Source organism: Brachionichthys hirsutus, chromosome 2 (genome assembly GCF_040956055.1).
Source record: "Brachionichthys hirsutus isolate HB-005 chromosome 2, CSIRO-AGI_Bhir_v1, whole genome shotgun sequence".
NCBI classification, from domain to species: domain Eukaryota; kingdom Metazoa; phylum Chordata; class Actinopteri; order Lophiiformes; family Brachionichthyidae; genus Brachionichthys; species Brachionichthys hirsutus.
Genome location: NC_090898.1, coordinates 5004695 through 5032365, shown reverse-complemented (window position 1 = coordinate 5032365; position 27671 = coordinate 5004695). Strand labels below are relative to the sequence as shown.

The following is a 27671-nucleotide window of genomic DNA, read 5'->3' as shown; positions in this document are numbered from 1 at the left end:
TTCGTGACTCACTCAGTCAGCTGACATCAAACAGTATGAAGGAGATAGATGACATGCAAAAGAAAGGCAGGGCAATATGAAATCATCGCAATACTGGACAGGACCAGTTCGAGCTGTGGGGGCCAGAGAGGCTAAAATGGTACGATGCTTTGTACTTCAATGCATTTACAGCACACTGCTTAAAGTTATGGCGGCTGCCAGAGCTGTCAGACGATACTAGATTTTACTGTTCTTCTTCAGCAAGGTCGGGGCAAATCCAGGCCCACCCAAGCAAACCATGCGCCTGGTCATGAAGAGCATAGTGTTATGCAGAAACACATTAAATAGTGTTATGCAGAAACACATTAATCAAACATGAAGGAGTACATAGAAAAGTCCAAATCTTTTGAGTATTATTTTCCCCTTTTCATTCTTTACTTTCCGGTCCTATTTTGTCTTGTCCCTGGTCATTTGCGTGTGTTCCGTCACCTCCTCCCGTCCACACTCTTTGTTTCCGCCTGTATCTGACTGGCTACCTGTGTATATAGTTTGTGTACTCCCAATGATCATCTTTGAGATTCCTTGTTTTCCGGTATTATCCTGAGCTCATTATGTTTGTCATTTATTCTCTCTCAGGGTTTGCTTTCTTGTGATTTCTTATGGTTCACGCATTCTTGGTACTTTTCCCAGAGCTGCGCTCCTACCCCTTGTCTTGCATACACTCATGAAAAAATAAAATATAAATCATTGGTAATCAACATACACTACTTGCACTGTACTATGTATGATATGTAAACTTCGCATACAAAAAAACATCAAATAATATGAAAAGTATTCCCAACTTTCTATTTCAAACTAAGGCACGAGACATTTGCTTTACGCCGCCGTCACAGCTGAGATCCACTTCAAAGTCGGCACCTGCCTTATGGCTCCGCTGCAGCGTCTATGGACTTAAAGACATTACTCCACCCTAACGACACCAGAAGAACAAGGGGCTCTGCTGCAGGCAGCCCAAAGGGAGCCCTTTCCTTACAGCTCAGCAGCAAACTCAGCTCCATTAATGCTAGATTCTCCTCTCAGCTGTTCCAGCAGGCGTCATCTTGGTGAAAAAGTACCCATCTTGTTTTCCATCACTAACAATTGCTAAAGCACTTGCTGAGCTTTGGCATCTTAACGCCAATCTCTTCCTCCATTAAGCCTTGTCTTTAATGGATGTGATGTGAGCAGAGTCCTGACTCTCTGATCCCTGCAGAGATCTGATGCCGTATTTGTCATGTGACCAGTACTTGAATTTCCTCTGGGATGAAGTTCTATCTCTATCTATATGTCTGTCCGTCCGTCCATCTGTCTGTCCATCTATCCATCCACCCACCCACCCATCTTCCTGAGGGCCTATGGCTTCAATCTGTTTCCATGCAAGATAAGTCATTTAGTCAGCTCGCCAAATTGAAAGGATTCATTCTATCTCAATAAACAGAATAAACATGAGAGTGTAATTAATAGGGTCCTGGGGCGGCATGGTGGCGTAGAGGTTAGTGCTGTCACCTCGCAGCAAGAAGGTACCGGGTTGAAATCCTATCTGTGCGGAGTTTTAAAGTTATCCCCGTGTCTGCAGTTTCCTCCTACTTCCCAAAACATGCGATTTAGGTCATCACATCGAAGGCAGGGTACACCTCCGCCTCTCGCCCATAGCAAAATGGGATAGACTCCAGCATCTCCCGTGACCCGCCAAATGGGAAAAATGGATAGTAAATAGTAAAGACCAATTCTGTTGTGACACAGCTTCACTCAACATGGGGGACATCAGCAATAAAGTGCAGTGTGCTGTTGTTGTGCTGTCAAAAGCAATCTATTGTCAGCTGTCAAATAACTCTGTCTGCACTTTCTCTGCCACGGTTGTGTGTGGTTGTACCTTAGTCATAGTTTTAGAAATGTATCTCAAAAGCCCTGTCAAAGAGTCGTGATCAATCAAGGCACGATGACAGTTGCATCCACAAGCAGGTAGTCAGGCAGGATATCTAATTATTTGATTTACAATTTATTGAATGTATTTATTCCTGTCACAAGTTACTTGTTGTTATTCACATCAGTTTTGGACAATAATTGGTTATAATATTATCCTCATATTTCCAGACATACATTTCTGAATCTGCACTAATATTGTATTCCAGAGGCCGTTTTTTCAGACTCCATCATAACTTTTAGTGGCAGAGATATTTCGCCTGAGCTTTGGGTACATTTTCTCTACAGTCAATATTATTTTCAGACGTGCTGTGAAACTTCTACTTCTGAGTTGACGCTAATGAGTAAATAAATTTAATCCTGGATTTGTATCTCCAAAATAAAAAAACCCTGTCTGATTATCCCTTCGACATCCTCACCGATCTGCACTGAAACGCTGCCATTGTGACTTCCTGAAGCTTCATATTCAGGTTCTCCCACAATTCACGTTAAAATGAAGAAAGAGGAACTCTCTGCAGTATCTTTCCTGCACCTTTGTGTTTTAGACTGGATTCCACTGGAATCACACAATGTGCTTCTGTGGGAGTCTCTCTGGAGTGTTTGAGGGGTGCTGTTAATCAGCTGTGCAGCTCAGGGGAGGGACGAGCTCTGACCCAGTTAAAAGCAATGCGGCGGAGAGAAGAGCGAAAGTAGGACAGGGAAACACAAAATGTAAAAGTAGTGCTGCTGCATGCCTCTGTTAGCCCCAGGAAGCTAAGACACACCAGGATGGACCTCCCCGCCCCAGATACCCTGATTGATGGGTGATAATAATGTCTCAGAAATAATGGCTTCCTCATCTGGCTCCTCTCAACGCGGAGGAGCAGCGGCTCTACTCCGAGCTCCTCCCGGATGACTGAGCTTCTCACCCTGTCTCTAAGGGAGAGCCCAGCCACCCTACAGAGGAAGCTCATTTCAGCCGCTTGTACCCGCGATCTTGTTCTTTCGGTCACTACCAAAAGCTCGTGACCATAAGTGAGGGTAGGAACGCAGATCGACCGGTAAATAGAGAGCTTTGCCTTTCGGCTTAGCTCCCTCTTCACCAGTAGCCAGTTATCTTTATGTTTGCCTTCCGTGATTGAGATAATATCAATAAGAGTTTTAAATACCTTCTTAACATCAACTGTGAAAATGATTGCATTTTGAATGCGTGAAACAACCACCTTTCAGTGGTCCAAGCACTAGTAAAACACATACTTTACAGAGGAGTTTATGTTTGAAGGCAAGTACCAGAAGGACTTTTTCCATGACTGAGCAGTGATTTTTATGACTAATTTGAGCTCAACTGGCTGAGAAATATGAGGAAAAGTAAACAAAACCGAAAAAAGGGACTTGTCTTGCAGTTTCTTCACTTCGATGAATATTTAATAAATTCTTAAAGAAGTAAAGGAGTCCAACGTGCTGAATAAATCAAGAGCGCTGAGACAGAGAGAGCCGAGGAGAGAACCAGAGACAGAGAACAAGAGAGGAGGCTGACTGAAGTGAACAAGGTTGAGTGTTTTTCAAAAACATGATGGAAAATAAAAGTAAAATAAAGACAAAATGACAAATCGATGTAGGAAATGGATGGCTGAGAAATATAAGAAGTTTCACTGACAGGTAGGAAAATATGGGCGGAGAGAGAGAGAGAGAAATGAAAGCAACAGATGGAGGAGGAGCTAAAAGAGGCTGCAAAATGCAGGAGACTAGGGAAGGAGGCTGAGAGGATGGCGAGTCGTTTCATTATTAATTGTAGTGAGACGTCTTGAAGTGCAGGAACGAACTGCTTGTCCATTAGGAGTACTGTCGTCCCTGCTGCCGGTCTACTTCAGTCGGATTGCTTTCTAAATACAGAAGCATGACTCACTCTGTCCTTAATTCCTACCTTTGACTTCTCTTTCCTCTGATTTCTTTCCTTGCCTGTAGGTACATCAGAACGTTTTTCAGGCATGGCAGCTGTTCTGAGCTGATATGAATATTTGCAGTGCCAACAGTGATTCCTTGAATGTTGTATTCGTGGACGATCGTCAGTGTTGCACATTTTTATGACATTTTGTAGAATCAATCTGGTTTTTTTTTGGGGGGGGGGGGGGGGGGTTCTGAAGGGTAATTTCATGTCTGACTGTTTTGAACAGAAACATTCTCATATTTTGGGAGACAAAGCATTCAAGAAAATATTGAAAGAGTTTAAAGGAAAAACCAGTTGATTCAAAAATAAAAATAAAAACTTTGAATAAACAGGGAAAAAGGAAATAAATTCACTAAATTCACAAAGCTTATCCCTGATAAAATCTATCAATTCAAAAACCATGATAAACTAGGAAACATTCAAAAAATATATATATTTAAATATCTAAAATTTGAGGAAACCAGGAAAAAAGGAAATCAATTCACTCTAGAAATCTATAAGATCACAACTCAAATACTTTAACTTCAGTTATTCAATTTAAAATACACACTATGCAAGTATTGATCTGAAAAAAACCCATTTGTTTCATAAAATATTAGTCCACACAAACCAACATGCACCCTGTCATTATATGCAAAGTCTTCTTTTGATCTACTTGTGTGTGACGGTTTAAATGGCATCGATTTTTTATGCACTGTGTAGCCCTATTTATTATCTGTAGTTTGATCTAATCAATACAGTGCTGTGAATAACTGCACTCCCTAAAGGCCCTGCAGGAATCATGTATACGCTAAAACAGAATCTCAATGTACTCATAAAAACGTTGCTTCTTACTGCACCAAACGTTCTCATTTCTGTATTTCTTTTCATTCATCCTCACACAGTTTCCATCTTTTATGCTACTCTTTTTTAAGCCCATGCTATTTCTTCCCACCCTGCACACATTCACATTTCATTGCTGTTTGTTATGTTCTTTGTGGTCAGTTATTTGACTTTCTTCCTCAAATCTTTAGATTTTCCTTCCTTTCATTCTCCCTGCATTTTATAAATATTTCTTTGTGCCATTCTTCCTGAAATCTTCAATATAATTGTCTTTTCTATGGCTTATTCCATTTACTTATTTAATACGTTCCCCTTCCTTTTTTCTGCCCCTGTGTCAGGGCCGATAATAGGGAGGCTAGTGAATTGTTGGCCTTTTGCAGCATCTCATTGAGGCTTCAGCAAAATTACTTTGAGGCAAAGACAGAAAGCATAACTGAACATAATGTGTTCTGTGATTCCACTTCCCCTGGAAATTCCCTTTCATCATTTACCACCCTCTGGCTTTTTAGTCTATTATTTTCATCCATCTCTCTTTAATCTGTCTATTGCCTTTTCACAACTCTCCACTTTGACATGGTTTAGCCCTATTTCTTATTCATTGTGTTTCAATGTGTATTCATTTTTATTTCTACCCGTCATTTTTACTTCATGTGTCTTATTGTGAAATGAGCCTACTTGAAAAAAAACAAGTGCTTCGTCTCATCTAACAGATAAATACATTTTGGAGGCTGAGTGATTCTAAAAAGACAAAGTGGCAGAGTAGCTCTGATTAAAAATAATCCTTCGGTTGACTAATTTCCTTCATGACTTGTAGAAAAGGTAACTTGGCAGTGTATTTGATTGTGTGAGATTTTAATTGTGTTTTTAGTGAGGTTTTTTCCCCCCTTCATTCAAGGCCATTTATCAGAACATATAATCGATACTCCTACAAATATGATTGCTGAAAAATAAAAGTAATGATGCTTTTCTGAGAATCCACATCTGGAGTATATAAAGTATGTAAAAGTTTGATTTAATGGTGACAGAAAAGGGGCAGAGAACTAGTTAGAAGAAACTGATGAGAGAGAATAAACGATAGACAATTTAATAGATAGCAGAGAGAGGAAATATATAGGCCTATAGATGCTTAGAAGAGGAACAATTAGAAAAATAGAGTGAAGTCTGCAGAAAAGAGAGAAAGATGAGTACTTACTAACCGAGAAGAAAGAAGTTCACTCTTGGAGTGAAAATTGTTTTCTATTTGGGCTGAATGGTATTGATTGTCTGAGAGGTGAATCACAATGTGTGTGTGTGTGTGTTCAATATATGAAACACATTTTACTTACATATTTACACAGGCATGTGTCACCAAGAAGATGTGTGCGCACTGTAGGTGTAGCATTCCTACCTCCACCAGATGTGGCGTTGGATTGAAGCCGCACAGTTTGCACACTTGACTCTGACACTGCGTACAGCTGTTGTGGTTGGGTGGATCGGAGCTGCCAATGTTCAGCTCTGTTTTACAAAGAGGACAGTTTACTTTGGGCTTGAGAGGTTCTGGGGGAGGAACGGGAGCCTCCTTCAGCTCCTGCTTTAGCGGCCCTTTCTCTCGATGAGCAGGGGTTTGTCCATGCTGTTCCTTTTGGTGAAGTGCAGGGGACTGCTGTTGTGGCTTTCCTTGCTGATTTTGCATGATCTGCTCTTTCTGGGTTGGCGCGTGAGATCCACCCATTTGGGGACCTCCCATTTGACTGGGTGTATGAAACCCCCCAACTGGACTGGGCGCCTGAGGACCCCTCATTTGGCTGGGGGCATGAGGACCCCCCTTCTGGCTTAGTGCATGAGGGCCACCCATTTGGCTGGGTGCCAACGTCTGACTCGGGGCATGAGGAACACCCATTTGGCTGGGGGCATGAGGACCCCCCATCTGGCTTGGTGCATGAGGGCCACCCATCTGGCTTGGTGCATGAGGACCCCCCATCTGGCTTGGTGCATGAGGGCCACCCATTTGGCTGGGTGCCAACGTCTGACTCGGGGCATGAGGAACACCCATTTGGCTGGGTGCCAACGTCTGACTCGGGGCATGAGGACCCCCCATCTGGCTTGGTGCATGAGGGCCACTCATCTGGCTTGGTGCATGAGGACCCCCCATCTGGCTTGGTGCATGAGGGCCACCCATTTGGCTGGGTGCATGATGACCCCCCATCTGACTCGGGGCATGAGGATCACCCATTTGAGTTGGAGGATGAGAGCCCCCCATACCAAACTGTTTGGCCCCAGGGGTCCCTTGCTGTTGATGTTTATTGTCTTGAGTTGCATTGCTGAATACCACCTTGCCTCGCGCAGGGCTTGGCTGGGTGGAGGCAGTGGGTAGAGGGTCAACATTTATCAGAGTGCTAGCCTGATTAAGCAGTGATGCCCCAAAACCAAACAGTTTGGTCAGGCCGTCCTGAGCGGGAGCAGGGGCCTGACTCTGAGGTCTGTGGGCCGGGGAGGAACCAGCGCTTCTCGTCTGATCATGGTGGCGTGCCATAGGTTGGTGCATCGGAGAACTACGACCCAAATCAGGCTGGGAGGGAGCCTTTGCAAGGCCAGGGAGGGGCACAGCACCAGGGTGGGGAATCCGTGGACCTCCAGGCTGGCTCAGGCCTCCCATGGGAACTTCAGCAGCTCCGGGAGCTCCGGAACCTCCCTGGGAGTACGAGTCATACTGCATGCCTTGTTGAAAGGGCCTTGTCTGAGTATGTGGGCCACCAGGGCCTTGGTGTCTCTGTAGGCCTGGGGAGGTATGCTGCTGAGTCTGGTGTCCTGGTTGGGATGCAGGGTAGGACTGCGGCTGAGACTGGGGGTACTGCTGGGATTGGGAGTATGGCTGGGACTGTGAGTATGGTTGGGTCTGGCTGTAGGGCTGAGACTGCTGCTGTTGCTGGATGGGTTGACTCTGTGCCAAAGGTCTGGCTTGTGCTGCAGCTGCCACTGGTCGTGTGTGAGCTGGCTGGGGAGGGGGCTGCTGAGGCTGTACAATGGGCTTGGCTTGGTGGGATGGAGAGTGGATCTGTTGTTGGCTCTTCGAGCGAGGTGTGGTCATGTCGATTCCAAGAGCTCTCTGCATCTGACAATTCAGACACAACCATTCCTGGACCTGCAATTGGAAAATAAAGGTTTAATGTTATTTAACTCTAAAATAGCAATCAAATGCAATGTTGTAATGGGTTTGGCTTCTTTAAAATCTCCCCTGGAGTTGAAAATAAAGACCTACCACATTTGAAGCCTAGTTGATATTCTTTAAATTTGCAGGAGTGTAAGTGAAGAAAGGTCTTTTGTAGCTTTAATGATGATCTAGAAGAGCATAAACTCCAACAAGACCCAAACAATCCCATGGCCATTTATCCATGATTTATTATTATTATTATTATTATTTTATCTTTAAAGCTGCATGTGACAGAGAGTGCATTAAATGGCTGTACATAGAATACGGTTCATTTCTTCTTCCAGTGGAAATAGTGGAATAGTTGCAATCAACCAGAAACGGAGGGAGAGAGAGGTAAACCAACCACAACTTGGCTGAGTGAAGAGCATGACATTGCTCATGGACACACACACGCGCACACACACGCACACACACACACACACACACACACAGAGATTGAAATCAGGAGTGGACACAACAGATACAACAAGAGATACACGTAGTCAAATGCAAATATGAAACACCCCTCTTAAATAAAAATAAAAAAACACATCACCCCTCCTTCTCCTCTTACCCTTCCTTCCTTCTTTCCTTCCTTCCTCCTCCTCCCCCACCTCTTCCAGATGAGAGCTGATTGACGCTGCCTCGTGCCCGGACCTCGCTTGGCTCTCTAATTTTTCCTGACACTGTAAAGTGTGTCACGTCACTTATGTATAATTTCTCTCCTATTGTAGCCTTGCAACAACCACAGCAAGCCATCTTCTGTAAATGGTGCTTTTTTTTTTATTTTTTATAATTCTCTGTTTTTCCCATCCCCTTTCCTTCCCATAATGCAATGCGCAATGTTACTGTATAATTTAACCTGCTGCCAGCTGAAACATCTATCCATCCTTTTTTTGCGAGCTGATATTGGACAAGGTAGCAGCCTTGGATTTGATGGTGGTTGAGGAAAACCCAGGGAGAGGAAAAGAAAAACATGGCTGCATCAGTCACGTACACGAACTGAGTGATTCATCCCGCTTTGCGCTCACAGCCGGCTTTGCTGTCTGGCATTTTATGGCTTGACAACATTACTGATCCCGTGTTTTGTTAGCTCAGCAGCTAGAGCCTGCTAGAGCCTGACATTCCCCTTTCCTCTATAGCGTATTCCCTTCTTTAACTATTTTTCCACTCCCATTTGCCCCTCTTCCATCTGATTTACTCTTTTCACATCTCCATTTTTCCCTTTAACTGTTCAAGTTGTCTTTGTTCCAGCTTTAGCGGCATTTTTTTCTGATGAAGTTAAAAATGTAGATCTCATTCATATATTAGCAAAATATTTGAAGGTAATTCTTTTCTGCGCAGGATTCTCCTCGTCCCCCTACATTGTGCTGCCACAACTGATGAAGATGGTGAGAGGGAGAAGTACTAGCTAGGGAGGAAGAGAAGGGGAGTGCTAATCTTAATGAGCCCCCCATCTAACCCGTTGCCTTACAAGCCAAATCACACAAGATACTGAAGAGGAATGAGGGAAAGAGTAGAAAGTGATGAAGAGGGGGCCAATTGGAGGGAGAGGAGTCAGCAGCTTTCGGGTACCAGCAGCTCTTCAGTTCTCACTATGTCAAGCTTACTCATTCGCAGAGCAGCAAATCCTTTACACACCTGAGTCCTGCTGCCAACAGGTGAGGAAGAGTCATGCTACTCAGGATTTGTTGCAACAGTCTTCCTCTCATCTCACACCTCCAGGGGTGCGTCGATGCAGGCAGGCTCGGTTTTGTATGTCAAAGCTTTGAGATAGGTGACTATGATGTTTATGCCAAAGTAAGGTTGTGTGAATTGTTTTATTTACTTGGCTTTCAAAGTTAAATCCAAATTGCCTTCCATGTCAATTTAATATGCTAAACAGCTTTATTCAGAATTTCCAATGGAATCTTTTGAATATATAAAAGATTTCTAAATGCAGTTAAACTCAAACACACGCGCACACACACGCACGCACGGCTACCGCCTGTCAATGTGAAATATTCACGTCACAGATCACCAAACTCTAGAATAACTGAATGTAGAGAAAACCCAAGGTGTGATGTATAATATCGTCTTCAGGCATTTCTCCTTCGCCTATATCTGAACATGGCAATGACTTTAAACTCATTGAAGCCCTCACATTTATATTTAACTTTTAAAACGCTTGTATTTCCAGGAAGCTGTCAACCATGCTGCTCCATCATCATATGCAACTTGGAAACTATCCCATGAAAGTAGCCACCATCCTAAACTGCTGGCATTCCACGGACCATCTGAATGATAAATACCTTATTCAAGGGCACCTCAGCTGATTTAATCGACCCACTCCCGTAAGGAGGCGTCATCAGTCTGAAACATCCTACAGTGGCTTCTCCTTCAATTTAATCATTGTTCTAATACAATACTACATTGCAATATACTTGTAAGTATATCTGTCTAGCATCAGATAATAATAACATCACTATATACCCATATCACCTTCATAGGAAACACATTGTTTTTACCCTATAATTGCATAGGTATTTTATATTTCTTATTTTGCCTTCAATGCAGCAGAAGCACGTATGTTTAAGGCCTTTGTTCATGTTAATCCAGACCCCAGACATAGAAGCTTCATAAGAAGTGACAAACTCAAGCTATTTGTTTAGCCTGGTGTCAGCATTAGAAAAACTGCATTTGTCTACAGTTTGGGTGGACTGTAGACAAATGCTGGAAAAAACCACAGAAACATAATTAAACTATCACCGCCTCTTCTAAAACCAACAACGGCAGAAGGTCTGCAAGAGAGAGCGATACAAGTACAACATGCTCACAAGTCTCGTCAAGGTCAACTTGAATTTAGCTGCTATTGTCAGCAATTGGCTCTAACGGACTGGAAATGTCACAATGAAAAAAAGGAAAGATAGGAAACTTCAGCAGGTTCCATAGTTAGCTCCACACCGTGGTGCCCAGCTTTTAATAGACCTGTCTATCAAATGGTGCACAGCTGTTCAAGGCAAAGAGGAGGCAGAGAAAGAACAAGGAACAGTATAGGATTCTTTGCAGTCACGCAGTAAGAATAAAGGTGAGCTATAATTTTAGTGAGGCATCAATATGTGAAGAGAGGAGTACAGACGCTTTTAGTAGAAGTGGTTTCCTATTTCTTTTATCATCTGAGATACTGTCCTTAATTAAGAGACGTTTTGTTGACATGCACACAGAGAGACAGAGATACTTTATTGATCCCGACGGAAATTAAGTCAGTTTAACTTTTTAGGAAGTGGGAGTGTATAACAACCCTGCAACTGACATAAAAGGTGGTATACTCTGGCAGTGCTTTTTATAGTTGAACATAAACACCAAAACAAGTGAAAAAACTGTCATTAGTCAGAAGGGAAGGCCTGAGATTGGCTCTAAATTAGATAACAAATAAATCTGCATTTCTACTGCCTGGCTCAGCTTGGTATCGTCCACTTTTTCGCAGGAAAGGCACCTATTCAGGCACAGCTAAGGAATAACGACATATGCAGAAAACTAGGAGGCAGTAAAGGGGAAATGATTTAAACAGTCAATCATGAGACATGAGTTTTTTACTGCTGCACTTGATGCTTCTGGTTTAAGATTATTACACAAACTCTGAAGAAATATATTGATCCACTATTTTTGTAAGGTTGCTGAGAATAATCTGAAATAATGTGTCAAGGTCTTTTTGCGTGTGCTATTTTACAGACATTTATCAGAAGATGATGCTCCTATTCTTAACATCCCTCCTACATAGACAGCTTCAGCAGTGGGCTCGCTGCATCGCTAATATTTATGTTGACTTTTAGTCATTGAGTGGAGGCTCGAAGGCCGTCACGCAGTGAAGAAGAAATTTGCATGGCCGTCATGGCAGCTGACTAATGTACTGATCAATAACTAAAAAAGAGATGACCTTCCAGGAAGTATTTCCAAGATGAAGCACTGAATACCGCAGCTAATTTTAGAAGCACTCACACACACACCATTTTTATTTCCTAAACAACCATTTACTTAATTAATTAACTGGCCCCTTCAAATAACCTTGACCACCACAACTATTTTCCTACACTGAAATGTTAAAAGTTATCAAATGGAAGCATCAACTATTTTTTAAATAATGTTCTACGATTTGGTTAATGCAAATATATTATAAATAGACCTTACACAATATGGGTTCATTTTGCTTGATAGATAAATTTGTGTTTCCATCTCTTATTTGTTTATAGTTTACTCAATTTTTCTTACTGAATGCTTGTCGGTCACTTTTTCCACAGATTATGGTGCAGATGTGTGTAATGTATGTAGTCGTGTGTAATATAAGGAGATTTTCATACAAACGCTAATGTGTGTCCAGAGTCTGAGTGTCATTAAAAACAACATCTAAAATAAATTAGAAACTCTAGATGAATTTAAAGTTGCTTTTACTTGCTGCTTGACATCATACATACATTTAACAGTGCAGCTATTAATAGCGTTTTTTTTTCTGCACACACACACACACACACACAAACACATTTTTGTGTGTTGGTGGTAAAGACTAAAAGAAATGTGGAAATTGAGACACACTTTACATTTATAGACTTTTCTCAGAGGGAAAGAGTGACCTCCTAACAATGTTTGATTAATTGATTCAGCATTTTAATTTTCTACTTTGATTAGACTTTGCTTTGATGAAGTAGAGAGAGACATCATTTGGAGGACATTGCACCAAACAGCGTGTGCAATCTGATAAGACATCAAGACATGAATGCAGTGCAAGCAGGGATCATATCACTGCCACCTCAAAGTCTTATCATACAGGGACAGCACTGTCACACTTTAAAAAAATTGGGTTATAGAAGTTGATGGAAGATGATGGTCCCACCAAGACAGTTGTTTGCTATGTGTAGTTTTGTATAAACAGCATAACTAAAAACATTAAGAGGAAAAAAAGAAAAGATGGGGCTATCGTAGGCGAATATCATTCACAACTAGAAAAGCACTCAGAGAGCACAGACCTCTGCTAAGCAGCTCATTCCCCTCATAATTGGATTTACGCCGCCCACATGGCGATCTGGATCATCACCAAAAGGCTCTAAATAGTTGGTATCTTTATACACCAACCATGGAAAGTAAAAGTGAATCAGAGTTGAGTATTTATTTAACTTATTTTTTAAATCCATAAAGCAGTTTTCAATGTTAAAATGTAATATTTTTTCCCTGACCTCATTCGTGATCAGATCCAGAAAACATTTTGTGTGATAGTGTAAATTGGACTTCTTTATGACTGAAATCACTGTGTCTAATATATATATATATTAATAATATTAGTAGTAGTCTTCCTCAGCACAGGTGCCATCTCTCTGTCCCTCATCAGGAATTCATCATTTCAAACAGCTCATTATAAATTCCTGCTCTTGAACTCCTGGGTTTACAGTTGTGTGTGTGTGTGTGTGTGTGCGTGCATGTGTCAATTTGATCATGTGCATGTGACTTCTCTCTCCGAAGCCGGCCCAGCTGGAGCCTCTCTGCTGCTCTCTGTCCATCGCTAATGCATGTGCCAAAATAATCCAGGTCTCTCCAGTTACCCCCCCCAAACATACTTGAAGGAAACATGGTGCACACCTCGGAAGATGAGTGTGAAAAGTATGAACAAGCATTAAAAAAAGCAGGGGCAGATAGATCATGGCTGGAGATAAGAAATGGGAATAGGGAGGATGAGAGGGAGATAAGGAGACATGCTTAAAAGGTATGAGGAGGCCTAGGAATAAAATCATCCATCATCCATTCCTGTATGAAAATGCTGCATGTGCTTGTGTAGATTCTCATTTATCCAGGTGAGGGTGAAGCTTGAATCGACCTTCAAGGGTTCCTTTGTGTCAAACAGTGGGTTGAGCACCCTGCTCTTCATTTGGTGAATATGAGACGATTTCATGGAACCTGCTGGACTACAGAAACCACCTTTGCCTCAGCAGAGGTCACAAACTCAGAAAGACCAAACAGTTGGGTCAGCTGTGAAATACGTTGGATACGGGCCAGGGTAGCAGTACCAGGACGGGATGCCTGTACCAAAACATTGGAACACACAGTAGAACTGTGAATATTATGCTCCGTTATCAAATTTTTAAACTTGGGTGTGCAAAGTGGCGAGCATTGCTGCCTCACAGCAAGGACGTTTATCTTGCACTATGATTTAAAATTATATAAGAATACATGCTGCTCCTTCATTAAGAGACTTCCACTTGTCTACTTTACTGTACCATTTCATTTTATCTTATTTCATTACTGCTGCATACATTTTCCTCTGACTGTCATGCGTTTCTATGCTTATTTTTTTTATTTTCAGAAATGTACGCCTCTGCACTTTATCTGTGTCACCGTCGGAGTGTGGGAAATGTTCTCTCGAATCCTTGCATGCTTTTCACATGTGAAGGAATTGACCAATAATGCTACTTTGACTTTGAGTCTTCGATATGTAACTCTGTCGTTAAGTGAGGACCAGCTTGCAAACTCGTCCAGTGACAAGAGCTACAGCATTTTGTTTTCTGAGGGTTATATTTTTCTTGAAAAAAACGTGACTAATTTAGCGACAGGCCTGCTAGGCAGGCAGCATCACCACACTGTGCTAGTTTCTCAGTCAGCCATTTAATATTAGATGCATCCCAAGCATTGATGCAGGATAGGAATGAGTCACACACATGTCTGTCTCTGCAATTATTGCATTGTGTTCCTGTCGCAGCATAATTACTCCAATGATATTCAGTCAGCTCAGCCAAGTGAAGGTGATGTGAGCTCCGACAGCTCTGACCTTCAATTCGAAGTGAGAGCCATATTAGACACACTCAACATTTCATCATCCGCTAGTCATTCATTTGTAATGACACCTTAACAGTCAACAGCAAAAAGGGCCATTGGCAATGAGGGATGAAGAACAGATGAAAGAAAAGCATCGCAGTTAGCAGCTGAGCGCTAGCGAGGCCTTTTCAAGATGATGGAATAGTTTTTAAACAAATCAATCATGTTTAACCAATTAACCAAATGAATGGGTTCACTGAGCCGTCCTCCCTCAATACTGTTAAATTAAATGTCAAATTTGGGCTAAGGAGTCTTCAGATAAAAGTCTGCCAGTGGTCTTTAAATGAGTATGAATCCATAACAGAAGTATTTTGTCATTTTGCTGATACATACATTTATGCATGTCAGAATAGATGCCTGTGCCCACAAGTAGTAATATCTACAGCACGGCCACATTTCTCCTCCAATCTAAACTTGTTCCCGAGTGTATTATCAATGCCTCCACATGTGGGTTGATGTGTGAGCCCATTTCCACTGAACTGTCAGAGCAACTGGAGGCTTTCAAATGCGATTTGTGCTGTTTGGCAGAGGCTTATGCCGACACTGGGGCTTTTGATCCAACGCTCACTCATGGACAAGCCATGCATGGCAGACGGCTTCTTCCACCGCAGAGGAGCGCTGGAAAGAGGGAAGCGACACGCAGAAGACGAGCAGATGGAGAAAGTGGGAGGCAGACGTAAAGGTGACTAAAAGGCTGAGAGTGTTGGTGGAGACTGAGGAAGAAAGAAATATGAGAATGAGACAAAATGAGAGAGAGAAGAGCGATAGACAGGAAGAGAAGCCTTTGTACCACAGTTAGTTTGGAGAAGAGCGGAAATTGACATTTCCAGCACAGGATGGTGAACGGGTGGCTCACAGTTCATCATTGCAATTTACACTGGACTGTAATCATTATTCTCTGTCAGAGGTGATGAAGACAAACCCATTCATTTAGGTCAGCCTAGTCCTTCAGATTGGAAATAACCATTAGGGTAATAATAGGACAGTCACAGGTGTGACCCTAAGACACCAGCACAAAACAGGCAAAGTGCACCAATGACGACAATTCAGATTTTCTGCTTGGGGGTGTGAGACCAACTCCTTTGAGGTTTAATTAGCCATGATGAGCAGGAACCCAAATGTGAAATGGACTGGAATATTCTCCAAAGCAGACATCAGTGGGCGTGATGACATACAATTATCCTGTACCAGTGTTCACCTCCACTATCGGGCTCTCAATGCTTACTGCAAATCTAACCATTATTGGATCTCTTCTTGTCAGACTGTCTTTTTTTTCTTATATCTTTTATCTCGTTACATCGGCAGTGTGACAGTGACGGTGATAAATATTAGACTAGACCAGTATAAGGTGTCATTGGCAGCACAAAGCAGAAAGAGCTTATATGGAGATTGATCCTGTACAGAATATAAATGCTGTATATTCTGTAAATGCAGGAAAGAAGCATATTAAATTAAATGACTCATCATGATGATATTGTAAAATGAAATGAATGAAAAATGTAGGCAATAAATAAAATATATAGCTATACAATTATTGGGGGTAATCTGTCATATTTCTATAAAAGGACTGCGTGTGTGTTTCTGACTACCGAACACGAGTGAGTTGCACTCGCATAAATACTGTGTGACAAGCAGGTGTTGAGATTTGAGGGGAAAGAACAGAAGAGAAAAATCTGCAGATTTCCCTGGAAACTAATCAATCAATTGCGCGTGTGCACGCACACACACACACCTGCACACGCACACACACACACACACACACACACACACACACACACACACTATGACCCGCGTGGCTTGCTTCTGCAAATTAATGTGCTGAGCCTAAAATTAGTTTGCAGTCTGTTGAACAACAAACAGACTACAGGGAGGAGGATATGCTGCCAAAAGGTTTAGATGACACATGACTGAGAGACAACGGAGAGATGGCTGCAGGTAATGGGGACCAAATCTGTCTTGTTTTCTATCTACCAAATTCATTGTTAAAATTCTATTATAACTACATTCCCTGAGTTCTTATAATAATGTAAATCCAATTTCAATTGCTTAACACAGATTTATGATTTATATATTCTGGCTGAAACATTCCATTCATATTCATATTCTCACATATCGCATTCTCATATATTTCAGTGGAACCTCTGTTCTCGATTGAGTCGGTTCTTGAACAAAAAAACTGAGTTTAAAATGCCTCGGAAGTCAAACAGATTTTCGGAATTCCAACACACGAGAAGAGCCGAGGACGAACCGAAGACACGGCGAAGGAAGGCGGAGTCTACCCGAGTGGACTCAGTTTGAGTCGACCTGCCGTTGGAGATGTGCACCTTTTTCGCTTCGTGTGCGTGTTTTTTTAGATTTATTCTTTTGAGCTCTTACTCATGGATCTAAACAAAGCCAGCAGTAAGACGCCTGGCAAAGGAAAGAGGAAAGCAGCGAGAACAACTGGAAGAAGGAAGTTATCGACTAACATGAAAACAACGTCCGTGTCTGGGATCTTGTGTTTATCGTGTCTGTCTCTGCTGGATCTCGTTACGACTTCAGATGCGAGTGTCTCGTCATTTATCATCTAAATCTGAAACATTAATCAAAAGCGTTTTCTGTCCGCCTACAGGCTCAAATTAGTTTAATTCCCAAATGCTTAGTCCCTCACTATAAATCAGCATTAGTTGATTATTGATACTGTTTATACAGCCAGAAAACTACAGATGGCGCTCAAATTTAAAAAGTTTAAAAAATGATGTAAAAAACAACAACAACAACACATAACAAAACATGCATACAACTTATTGCCACAACCAACCTACCTCAGTAAGATGCGGGTTGGGGTTGAATCCACACTGGTTACAGACTGTGGCCTTGCACTGAGTGCAGGTGTTGTAGTTCGGTACAGCCGGCGGGTTGGACAGTTCTGTGGTGGTGCACACTGGGCACAGTTTGCTGCTCGGCATCGGTGCGATCTGTGGCACCGAGTAGGGCGAAGTGGGTGTCACGCCACGGTCAGGAGACACCGAAGGAGATCGCCCTGTTCTGGAGCCCCCTGAGCCACTGAAGTCGACTTGGAGGTTTCGGCGGGAGGCATGCTGACCGGGATTTTGACCTCCATGGCCTCCCATGCTGGATCCGGCTGGACTGTGACCCATCCCGTGGCCGGATCCTTGGCCATGCCCCATGACTGGTCCATGGCTTGACTGCATGTGTCGTGGTGAAACTGGACTTTCATGAGTGGCTAGACGGTATGGCTCACCAGCTCTGGACCCAATTCCACCTCCACCCATTCCTCTTCCCATTCCACCCATTGTACCACCTACCAGGCCACCTCCTACTATTCCTTCCATTCCTCCTCCTTCAATTCCTCCCATACCACCACCTCCTCCTCCCATTCCACCCATACCTCCTCCTCCCATTCCCCCCATTCCTCCTCCTCCCATTCCTCCTTGTTGCATGCCTGTCTTGGGGCTTCCCATTGGACCAAAAGACCCCCTGAAAGAGAGGGACAAAGCAAAGACAAACTGATTAGATTGATTAGCATCTGAGTAGATCAGAACATATTTTCTATATGAGGTTAGACATTATGGTTATAGTTGTTGTATGTATGTAATTAATGCCAACTGTTCAAGCTAGGATAACTGTTATTACAGCTTTGCACCCTCAGCAACAGTCACATTAATGCTCTGGAATTCTCTGCATTAATGCAAAAGTAAAACAGGTGCAAGATAACTTACTCTTCACTGCAATACATGAGCAACATTCCATCTTTATTTATATGCCTTCTATATGGAACATCTTTCATCAGGGATGCTGATCCTTTCAGTGGGATGTGCTGCCTATGCAGGTATGTAGTAGTTAATTAGCACAATTAGCCCATCAGCTAGTTGTCATTGTTCTTAAGTGTAAAGTGCCTAATAATTGAATTAGAGCAAAGACGTAAACCAAGATGTTCTAAATTCTGATAAACAGATGGAATGGATATTATGCCATGTAATTAAACTACAATGCATCCTCTCTGACCTGAAAACCATTTTTAAATGAGTTTGTGTCAGTGTTAGTTTAAGACAGAAGTTCATTTTTGAATGCAATGATTGCTTTTCTGCAGATGAGAAACGGAATGTTTAACAGGCCTGTACCCTGCTGGCTGAAAACCGCCTCAATGGGATATTTAATGGAAAAAAAGAACACATTTGTATTTGAATGCATTGTTAAATGAATTAACACAACAGGAGAATTCAGTCATAGTAATTGTCAATTCCACCAAATTCAATTATTTTTTTGGCAAAGAAAGAGATGCAGAAACAAGCGGGAGACTCTTGCAAAAGAGTCTCCCGCTTGCAAAAATAATTAACATTTTTTTTTTTCATTGGTAGTTGCTGATGGAGTCCGGAGCAAATGTGGGTGCAAACAAATTAAAGTGGAATGTAATAGGCCGTGTTAAGATAGAGAACACATAAATATATATATATATATATATACACACATCTCTACTCATTAACCGTCAGCACAAGCTAATATACGTGTACAAGTGCTTAAATTAATAAAATATAATGCATGTTAGCCATTAGAAATATTCTTCAAAATAGATTATTTTATGTTTGTTCATGGCGTGATAAAGACGAAGCATGAGTTATAAAGTGACATTATAGCAATGATGTGCAAATTATTGCATCTGATTCTTCCAATTGAAATCATCCATTACATCCACGTCAAAGAGCATTACATTCAAGAGGTGAGAAACTCTCGCAGTGCCTCATAAAGACATTTTACAGTGACAGAATTAACAGGAAACATTTGAGCCACCAGCCACCTATAAAGCACACAATGACATATGACAGTTATCAGACAATAGAGATCTATTCATTTGATGGTGCCCTACAGTAGTTAATCTTGTATTTACATTCATGTCCATAAGACAGTTATATATGCAATCTGTGTAGTATATATATAGTATATATATGCAGTGTATACAAATAGGACATGTTTGGGTTACTGATTCTACGTCAACCGGGTCCAGTCCGTCTCCGCTTTTACTAAATCCGTGTGTTATTGTGGACTTCCATTGTGACATCCTCTCTCCTTCTCTCTTTGTTACTAACCTTTTTTTTAGTTTCTCCCCAGTCTTTTTCACAACCGCTTTTGTCTTCATTGCCCCCACTGTCTGCACTATGTATTACTTCAATCAGGACCGACCATGGCCTCGCTCGACCAATGTTTTCTCTCGTCCCCTTTTCAATCTCTCCTTTTGTTGATTTTTATTTGTGCTCTTGAAATGGAAGTGAATCATAGACCTTTTTGTTGTCTCTTTTATACTTCCTGTGTCAGGACCCGAACTAGGATCTGAAGCCAAACGCACAACTCTAATTCAGTAAGTTTTACTAACACAGTATTAACAGAAAATCACTCTTGCAGAGGAAGACATCTATGACCATGAAACTGAGCAAAGTAACAAAGATCATACAAAGTATCAAAATTCAAATCTCACTTAACGTGACATGACATGGGCTGGCGCTGCTTCTCTGCACCAAAACACTCATGACAAACTGGCTCAGGACAAAGGGAGACACAAACAATTTATACACCAGGTAGGGAAACACAGGTGGAATCAATCACACAAAGGGAGGAAGTCAGGGTATGAAAGGAGTGAGGAGGGGTGAGCGCCAAAATAAAACAGGAAGTGGGTGAAACACATAGACACAAGACAAAAACTAAACCTAACCGTGCGCACACACTTGTGACAGTAGCCGCATGTGCACACATTTGAAATTGAAGAGGCACGGGGTGAGTCAAGGAGAACCTCAAAGCTTCGCTGGTTCACCCGGCAGAGGCAGGAGGATGAGAGGCTTGTTGGGATAAGTTCAATACCCCCCCAATGCTCTGCAACTGCAATAAATCATTCCCAGACTGTGCATGTTTAATTCTATGTCTATGTTTATGCAAGCGTGATAACCCCAAATGCCCCCCTTTGATCATTTCTAAACATCTGCTAAATGTTTTTTGAACCTCTCTTCTTCTGGCCTGTACAGGAGACTGAAGTGCTCAGGGAGTCACTGGCGACTCTCTCTTCTCACAAATTGACCCACTGGTATCAGTTAATCCATTAAACTCACTGGCAAAAATCACCATATCACTGTTCTCTGCTACATATTTCCAACTGTAACAGTCACTTACGTTTCAGCAGTATGTTCACCCTGAAAACCGACGCCTCCTTTGCCACACCCCCTCTTTCTGTTCCACATTAAGGAGCTGCTTAAATAAGACTAAAACTAAGACTGCATTCATCCCGTTCTCCTATTTCAACAATTATTAGTGCACTTGTTTCTCATTATTTCTAGTTACTGCACATATTATATATTTTTTAATAGAGAAAAGAGAAACAAAAAAAGTATTGAGGCAGCCAAAGAGCCTCATATTCATGTTTAAGGAGACACCGTCGTTATCGTTAATTGTGAGAAACTGAGGCCGATGCAGATGACAAGCCAAATAATAGAAACAGTATTTCTTTCCGTGTGTTTGCACACTTTGCCTCAGTGTTGCACCAGGGACATTTATCGCTGTCACACCCAGCCTTTAAAAACACAAAACACATGCTTGTTTGGTGAAAGTGATTTCACCCACTCCCATAACGACCCTCCATTTACAGTCAAGAAAAGGAAAGGAAAAGAAACGGAAAATGATGAAGACAAGGATGAAGCTTGTCTGCCATCGTATGCACGTGACGAAGACAAGGACAGATGTAAAGAAAGGTGGAGACAGAGAGAAGAAAATGGGCTGGAGATCACACTATGCGATGTTTTCTGCACTGCCTTTGTTTGTTGACATTGAAGAATCCAGCGGATGTGTAATGTTTTTCCCAATTGTATGACATTAAATAACATGTCAGCTTCTGGAAGCTCAAAAAGGCCTGATGTACAGTTTAGCAGAGTTGGTGTTTGGCATGATGATTTAAGCATGTGTCTCTCAGTGCCGAGTACATTCATCTACCTTCCCTTGATCACGGTGGATATGGAGCTCCCAAAACTCAGTCTCCCTCCCCAGTGTAAAGTAATTATTTGATCATCTTAATTACTACCAGCTGCTTTTTTTTTAAACTTTGGATCTCAACAACTACCCTAACCCTAACCCCTTTTCACGGGCTGTAAAATTTTATTCTAGATACACATCACAGCCTCCCACACTGTTAAGATTATTTCTGTTGTTGGAATGTTTGACTTTTCAGGAAGGTTGTTGTGGCGACCCCTGATGAGGACAAGCCGAAAGAAGAATGAAAATGTGACGGATAATAAAATAACATATTGATACATTGATTCTAGTCTTAGTATATGTCATCCACTTTTCCTAATTCAGGCTGTAAATCCTTTACATTCATCATGATCTACTCTTTTGCATGTTAATTAAATAGAATGAGCAATAATTATTACCATGTTTGTTGAGAGTGTTCAATGCAAAACTTCACTGATTGTTGACACAGCAGCAGCAATGACAGAATCACTCAACAGCCAAACCAAACCAATGCAGCAAACATACGGCCACAGCTGTGAGCAGCTACAGCCTTAGCTGTAGACCGAGCACAGGCTGTCATTCTGCTGCTCATGCAACGCTAGCACAGCAGTGAGAAGTCGCCGCCAGGCTGGATGGCCTGTCCTAACTCAGATTTAATGGGAACTGCTTTTTTACTAGTCTTTATTTGATTGTGACTTTTAACAGTGTTGTTTATCCATGTGGCTATCAAGAGAGAAAAAAAATCATCATTAGTTAATTAAATCTGTCCCTTGTCTTCAGTTCATAGTTTTAAATTCATTTAAATCAAAGACAATAGATGGTTGTAGAGCAGTTTAACTATATGCCTGTGATCCCCCCCTCAAAATAATCCCCAGATGAGGTGTTTTCTCTTTTTATTGATGTTTGCTGTATGAATCTCCTCCAGAATCATTTATTCCACCTCTAGAACACAAGCAAAATGAGTCTATTCCTCCGCTGCCTGCAGTCTACCCCTGCCTATTGATAGAATTGGATTGTACAGTTCATTTATTTCCATCTGGTTCCCGTTTTCATCTCTCATTCCATTGTCCTCTCTCTCCCTCCTCTATTCCCTCTTCTTTTTTTTTACCCACTCTTCATTTCCCTCTCTAGGTTTTCAAGAGATTCTGTAAAATGGTACAATCTCTTCAGATTTTGGTTGAAGACTTCACCAAAAGAAAAAAGATCTAATAGACAAATTCTAATAGACATTATTCTCTATAACTAAATTATGCCCTCTCTTCATTTTCTCCCAGTTTGTGACATCTTTTTTTCCATTATCAATACTCAGTTTCACAAAATATCATGTTTAAAATTAGGTTTTCACTCAGTCTTGTGCATAACTTTTGCATGCTTGAGTTGTTAGCTTACTGTCAACACACAGCCGATACATGTGAGGTTGGACCTTTTAGCCAGCTTTGACTCCATAGGTAGCTGCTGTTACCTTAATGGATTGCAGTAAAGTAGGATTAGTACCGGTAATCAATCCTTCAATTTGGATTTAACATTTTGGCTAGTCTAATAAAAACGTTTTCTGAATCGCATGCTCTGCTCACTGGCACTCGTCTTACCTTTTTTGTGTGTGAGTTGTTTGCTCTGTGGCCATGTCAGCACATCCAAGCTCATATAATTCCTTTTGTTGTCTGTGTATACTGTTAGAGATCCTGCAATCCTCCTCCTCCTCCTCCTCCTCCCCACTCTTCAAACAGATAACTCAAATCAAACACAAAAACACCCTGCTAGTTGTTGTCACCATGAGCACCAGGTCCGTTGGGATCACGCATGCACTGAATGCGTGCACAAGCCACGGTGATTTGTGCAGACATAAATGCTACAAATGCTACATCTCATTACACGCTTGTACATTACACTGTGTCTAGGCAACTGGCTGCTAGGAAAAGCAAATTGTAAGATTCAAACTCAATTTATGGAATTAGGTAAGAGGAACAGTGAAGTTGACTCTGAACACACAAAGATTGATCTGGTGCAGCCATTTGGAAAAACGCCTTACAAAGCTGAACCAGGAAGCAGTTTGGAGAGCCTGTGGATCAGGCTGCGTCCTGCTAATTCATCTAATTAATGAGAAGAAATGTGCAATAGAAATGTGTGAGCATTTATCTGTGTCTCATCGTGTGTGTGTGTGTGTGTGCATATATGTTCCTCTTTGTGTTAAATTTGTCTCCAGCAGATGTGCAAACTGTCTCTCTCTCTTTCGCTCTCACACACACACACACAATTTCACCTCTGTGTGTAAATAGACTGAGCAGTCAGAGACGAACTGTGTGATCATTATGAAAGCGTACGACTGCACAGCTGCCTTTTGCCTGGAGCTTGCAGTCACATGAAGAACGCATATAAATGTATACAAACATGCTCCTTTCTTTCTACCGCTTCCTTGTTCTCACATGAACTCACTCTCTCCTTCACATACACACAGAGCAGCAGGTACTTATTGAGACATGTAATGCCTCAAGTTCCCATGAGAAGATAAGGCTACAAAGATAATTTAGAAAATGGCAAATGAGTAATGAACATGAAAGTCATCCATCCTTCCATCTGTCTCTGTGTCTGACAGACTTACTGGTGAGCTTTGAACTCATTTATAACTTTTCCACACACATAGTATGAGGTCAATCAATCAATCTTATTTAAAGTGCAAAATCACCATGTGTCATGGTCCCGATACATTACAAAAAACATTGTTAACTGCAACAAATCGAAATATCAAAATAAATACAAAAAGGTAAAAGTTATAACCCACAGAATTTCACACGGTGGTGCAGTGGTAAGCGCTGTTGTATCACAGCAAAGAAGGTCGCAGGTTCGAATCCGACTTGCGGCCTTTCTGTGAGGAGTTTGCATGCGCTCCCTGTTTCTGCGTGCGTTCTCTCCAGGTTCCTCCCACCACCAAAAGCATGCGAATTGGTTACACTAAATTGCCCATGTGTGTGATTGTGTGCGTGAATAATTGTCTGTGTGTCCAATGTGTGCCCATGCGATGTACTGGCGGGCTTGTCCAGGGTGTACCCCGCCTCTCACCCGTTGACTGCTGGGATAGGCTCCAGTAACGGACAAAGCGGTTTGGAAAATGAATAAATACAGAATCTATCTATCTATTTATTTAAAAAAAAGAACATTTAATAGTGCAGAGTTAAATTATATGGTTGAGCAGGGCAGATCTATGCCGATGCTCAGCAATTTTCTCTATTCAGAAAATAGAAGCTGGTTCTCAACCTTGATTTAAAATTTCCAACAGAGCTTGTTTCTTTAACAAGAAGTGAGATTGTATTTCAGAGCCAAGTTAAGGCGTAAGTAAACATTGTGAGGATGAGAGTTTTTTTGGCTAATTGAAGGAGTGACAAGGATAGCCACATCAATATGTACCTCAGATAAGTAACTTGCTGCAAGTCCATGCAAGGCTTTAGAACTTAACTTAAAGGAAGAATCTTAAAATCACGGCTTGCCAATACTGGCAGCAAATGTAGAGAGACCAGATTTGGTATTATATGTTCCTATTTTCTCGTATTAGCATTCTGGACAAGCTGCAGACTACTAATAGAATGTTTCCCAAGACCAGAGAGAAGTATACATTACAGCAATCATGCCTGCAGGAAGACGTGAATGCATGCGTTTACATTTCATCATCATGATAAAACAGGCCAGATCTAAGCAATATTTCTGCAATGAAATGCTAATGAGATGTTAATTACCTGCCCACTGAAAAATAGGATTTGATGCAAGCTGATCAATTCAAGAACTGGCTGATTACACTACTGAAAACGACATTAGCATTTAGAAACTAAGATTCATCCAGGCTGTAGTTTGTCAGTTTTCTGGCTGACTGGCTTTCCAAATAGCCACTGAAGATTCTCAGAACAGACTGTATTATTGCTTTGTGAATGTTTTAGATATATTTTGGATGGAAATTGGTATTTTTTTGGTCTATCTACTTCCCTGTCAGGGCGTTACTGTGGTTGAGAAAATGAATTAATGAATGAACGGGTCCCTGTCTCCAGTCCCATAGGTGGCAATGAAGTGCCTTTAAACTGTTTGCCAACCAGTAGTAAACCTAGAAGCAGCAGCAGCATTGTTTTCCTGCCTCTTTGGCTCTTTGCCTGTCAGATCGAATGAAAAGCAACTTGAGTACCTCTCTGGGTGTCTCTAAACCTGAATGACTGCAGGAACTGCTCCAGTCGCCTCTGGAATGAAAGCCACTAAAATCTAACAAATGGAGGCTGGCAAAAAAAAAAAAAAAAGATCAAAGCGACTCATAGAGACAGAGAGTGAAGGTCTCAGAGAAGATTTACCCTTGATGCTGCTGTGTACCCAGAAACATATTCCTCAAACTCCTTTGCTCTCCCTCCATACAGACCCACACATCCACATTCATCCATATTTATATCTGCACACACGCTAATGGAAATCCATTTCTAGGTGTTTCCCCTTTGTGTACCTGCTCTCAGAGTTCAATCTGAATCTGCATCCGAAGCCATGCGTGAATGTTTTATGGATCGCTTAATTAATAAAGATCAAGTTGTGGAGTGATTATAAATCACATGGAATACATCAAATGTGAAATGTGACGTGAAAGTGAAACAGTATATTCCAAACAGACAGACAAATGCCATCAGAAACATTACCTCCTTGGGGGAGGTAAAATAGGGTTAAAATAAATGATAACTGTACACAAAATATGTTTTTTTTAAACTGCACACTGTCAGGCTTTCTGTTTTCCCAACAAATGTGTTGCATTTATAAATAGAACAAGAAGCATATTATTAAATCAAAAGACAGCAGCTGCTAAAATCTCTACAAATATAGGATGTTTTCTTTTATCCTCAGAAATACACAACATACAAATGACTGTGTGACGGAGATTATCAGCAAATCTGTTCGTCAAAAGCTGCCTTTCATGTCTTCTGTAAAACCTTAATACTTCTAGAAAATCAAATGAACTTGAGCTGACGCATATTTGCAGTGTTGCATATGAAAATGTGTGTCGTAATTTAGAACACTATTTTCTATCTGTCCCCTCCCTTTTTTAAAAAAAAAGTTGCTGGCTTCACTTTAGTTTGGCCATCACATCTTCTTCTCGCTCTCCCTTTAAGGTCTTTGTTTAGATAATGGCTTGTTTACCCTTAATAAGAGTCCTTATTAAGTCCCACAAGGGGATCAACAACAACAAAAGCAGCATTACTTTGGAAGAAAATGAGCAGAGGTACAATATATTTTCACTGACTGGGCGATCAGTAAAGGTTTAAGTGAAATGACATCTTAATATGATGACAATGCAGACACAAGGGCAGAAGCACCACATCAAAGCTAAACATAAGCCTTATTGTCATTAGAAACATACTTAGATACCCTAATATTAGCCACACTGGGGAGGGAGGGGGGAGCTTCCACAGCAGCATGCATAAAATGAGTGAGTAAAAGTACCTTACTTTTGTGCATGGTTATTTTGCTGGAAATTAACATTGACAGCTTTATCTTGATGTTACGGGTGAGCCGCTTCAAATCAATACCAATTTTTTTTTTTTCAATTTGTATGGATTCCAACTTCCAGCTATATTTGTTAAAAGGGTTTGTTTGAAAGCCACTTATCAATAAACAAACACAAAACTGGTAAATGTGATTCATGCATGCATAATCACAGTGGTCGATCCACCTTGAAAATATTCCATTTCATTCCTCTTGCAAATTGTATTTTTTCCTTGCATGAAAGACTCTCCATTTATCAATCCATCCATTGTCGTGTACATGAGATGATTGTCCCATCGACAGCCACTTTTCCACCTTGCGGGTCATGGTTGCTGTGGTTGAGAGGCAAGATACACCCCGAATGCGTCGCCAGCCACACAAGCATGAAACATGCTCATGCGCCAATACACTCATATTGTGATGAAGGTATATTTGATGTTATTTCTCTGTTTCCATCACATTTACATTTGTTTTTCAGAGATTTTA

The 27671-nt window shown here is 41.4% G+C and overlaps 1 protein-coding gene across 1 annotated transcript in view; it reads right to left on the bottom strand.

Annotated features, from left to right (window-relative positions):
* Window positions 1–18109, bottom strand: part of bsna (bassoon presynaptic cytomatrix protein a) — a 58488-nt gene extending 40379 nt beyond the window's left edge. Inside the window, exons 1-3 of the mRNA XM_068746217.1 lie at window positions 17501–18109; window positions 6761–7811; window positions 6078–6409 (exon numbers count right to left, since the gene is read on the bottom strand). Of these exons, the coding sequence (XP_068602318.1) occupies window positions 6078–6409; window positions 6761–7811; window positions 17501–18109 (1992 nt within the window). The remainder of the gene's footprint in view (window positions 1–6077; window positions 6410–6760; window positions 7812–17500) is intronic.
* Between the last annotated feature and the right edge of the window lie 9562 nt (window positions 18110–27671).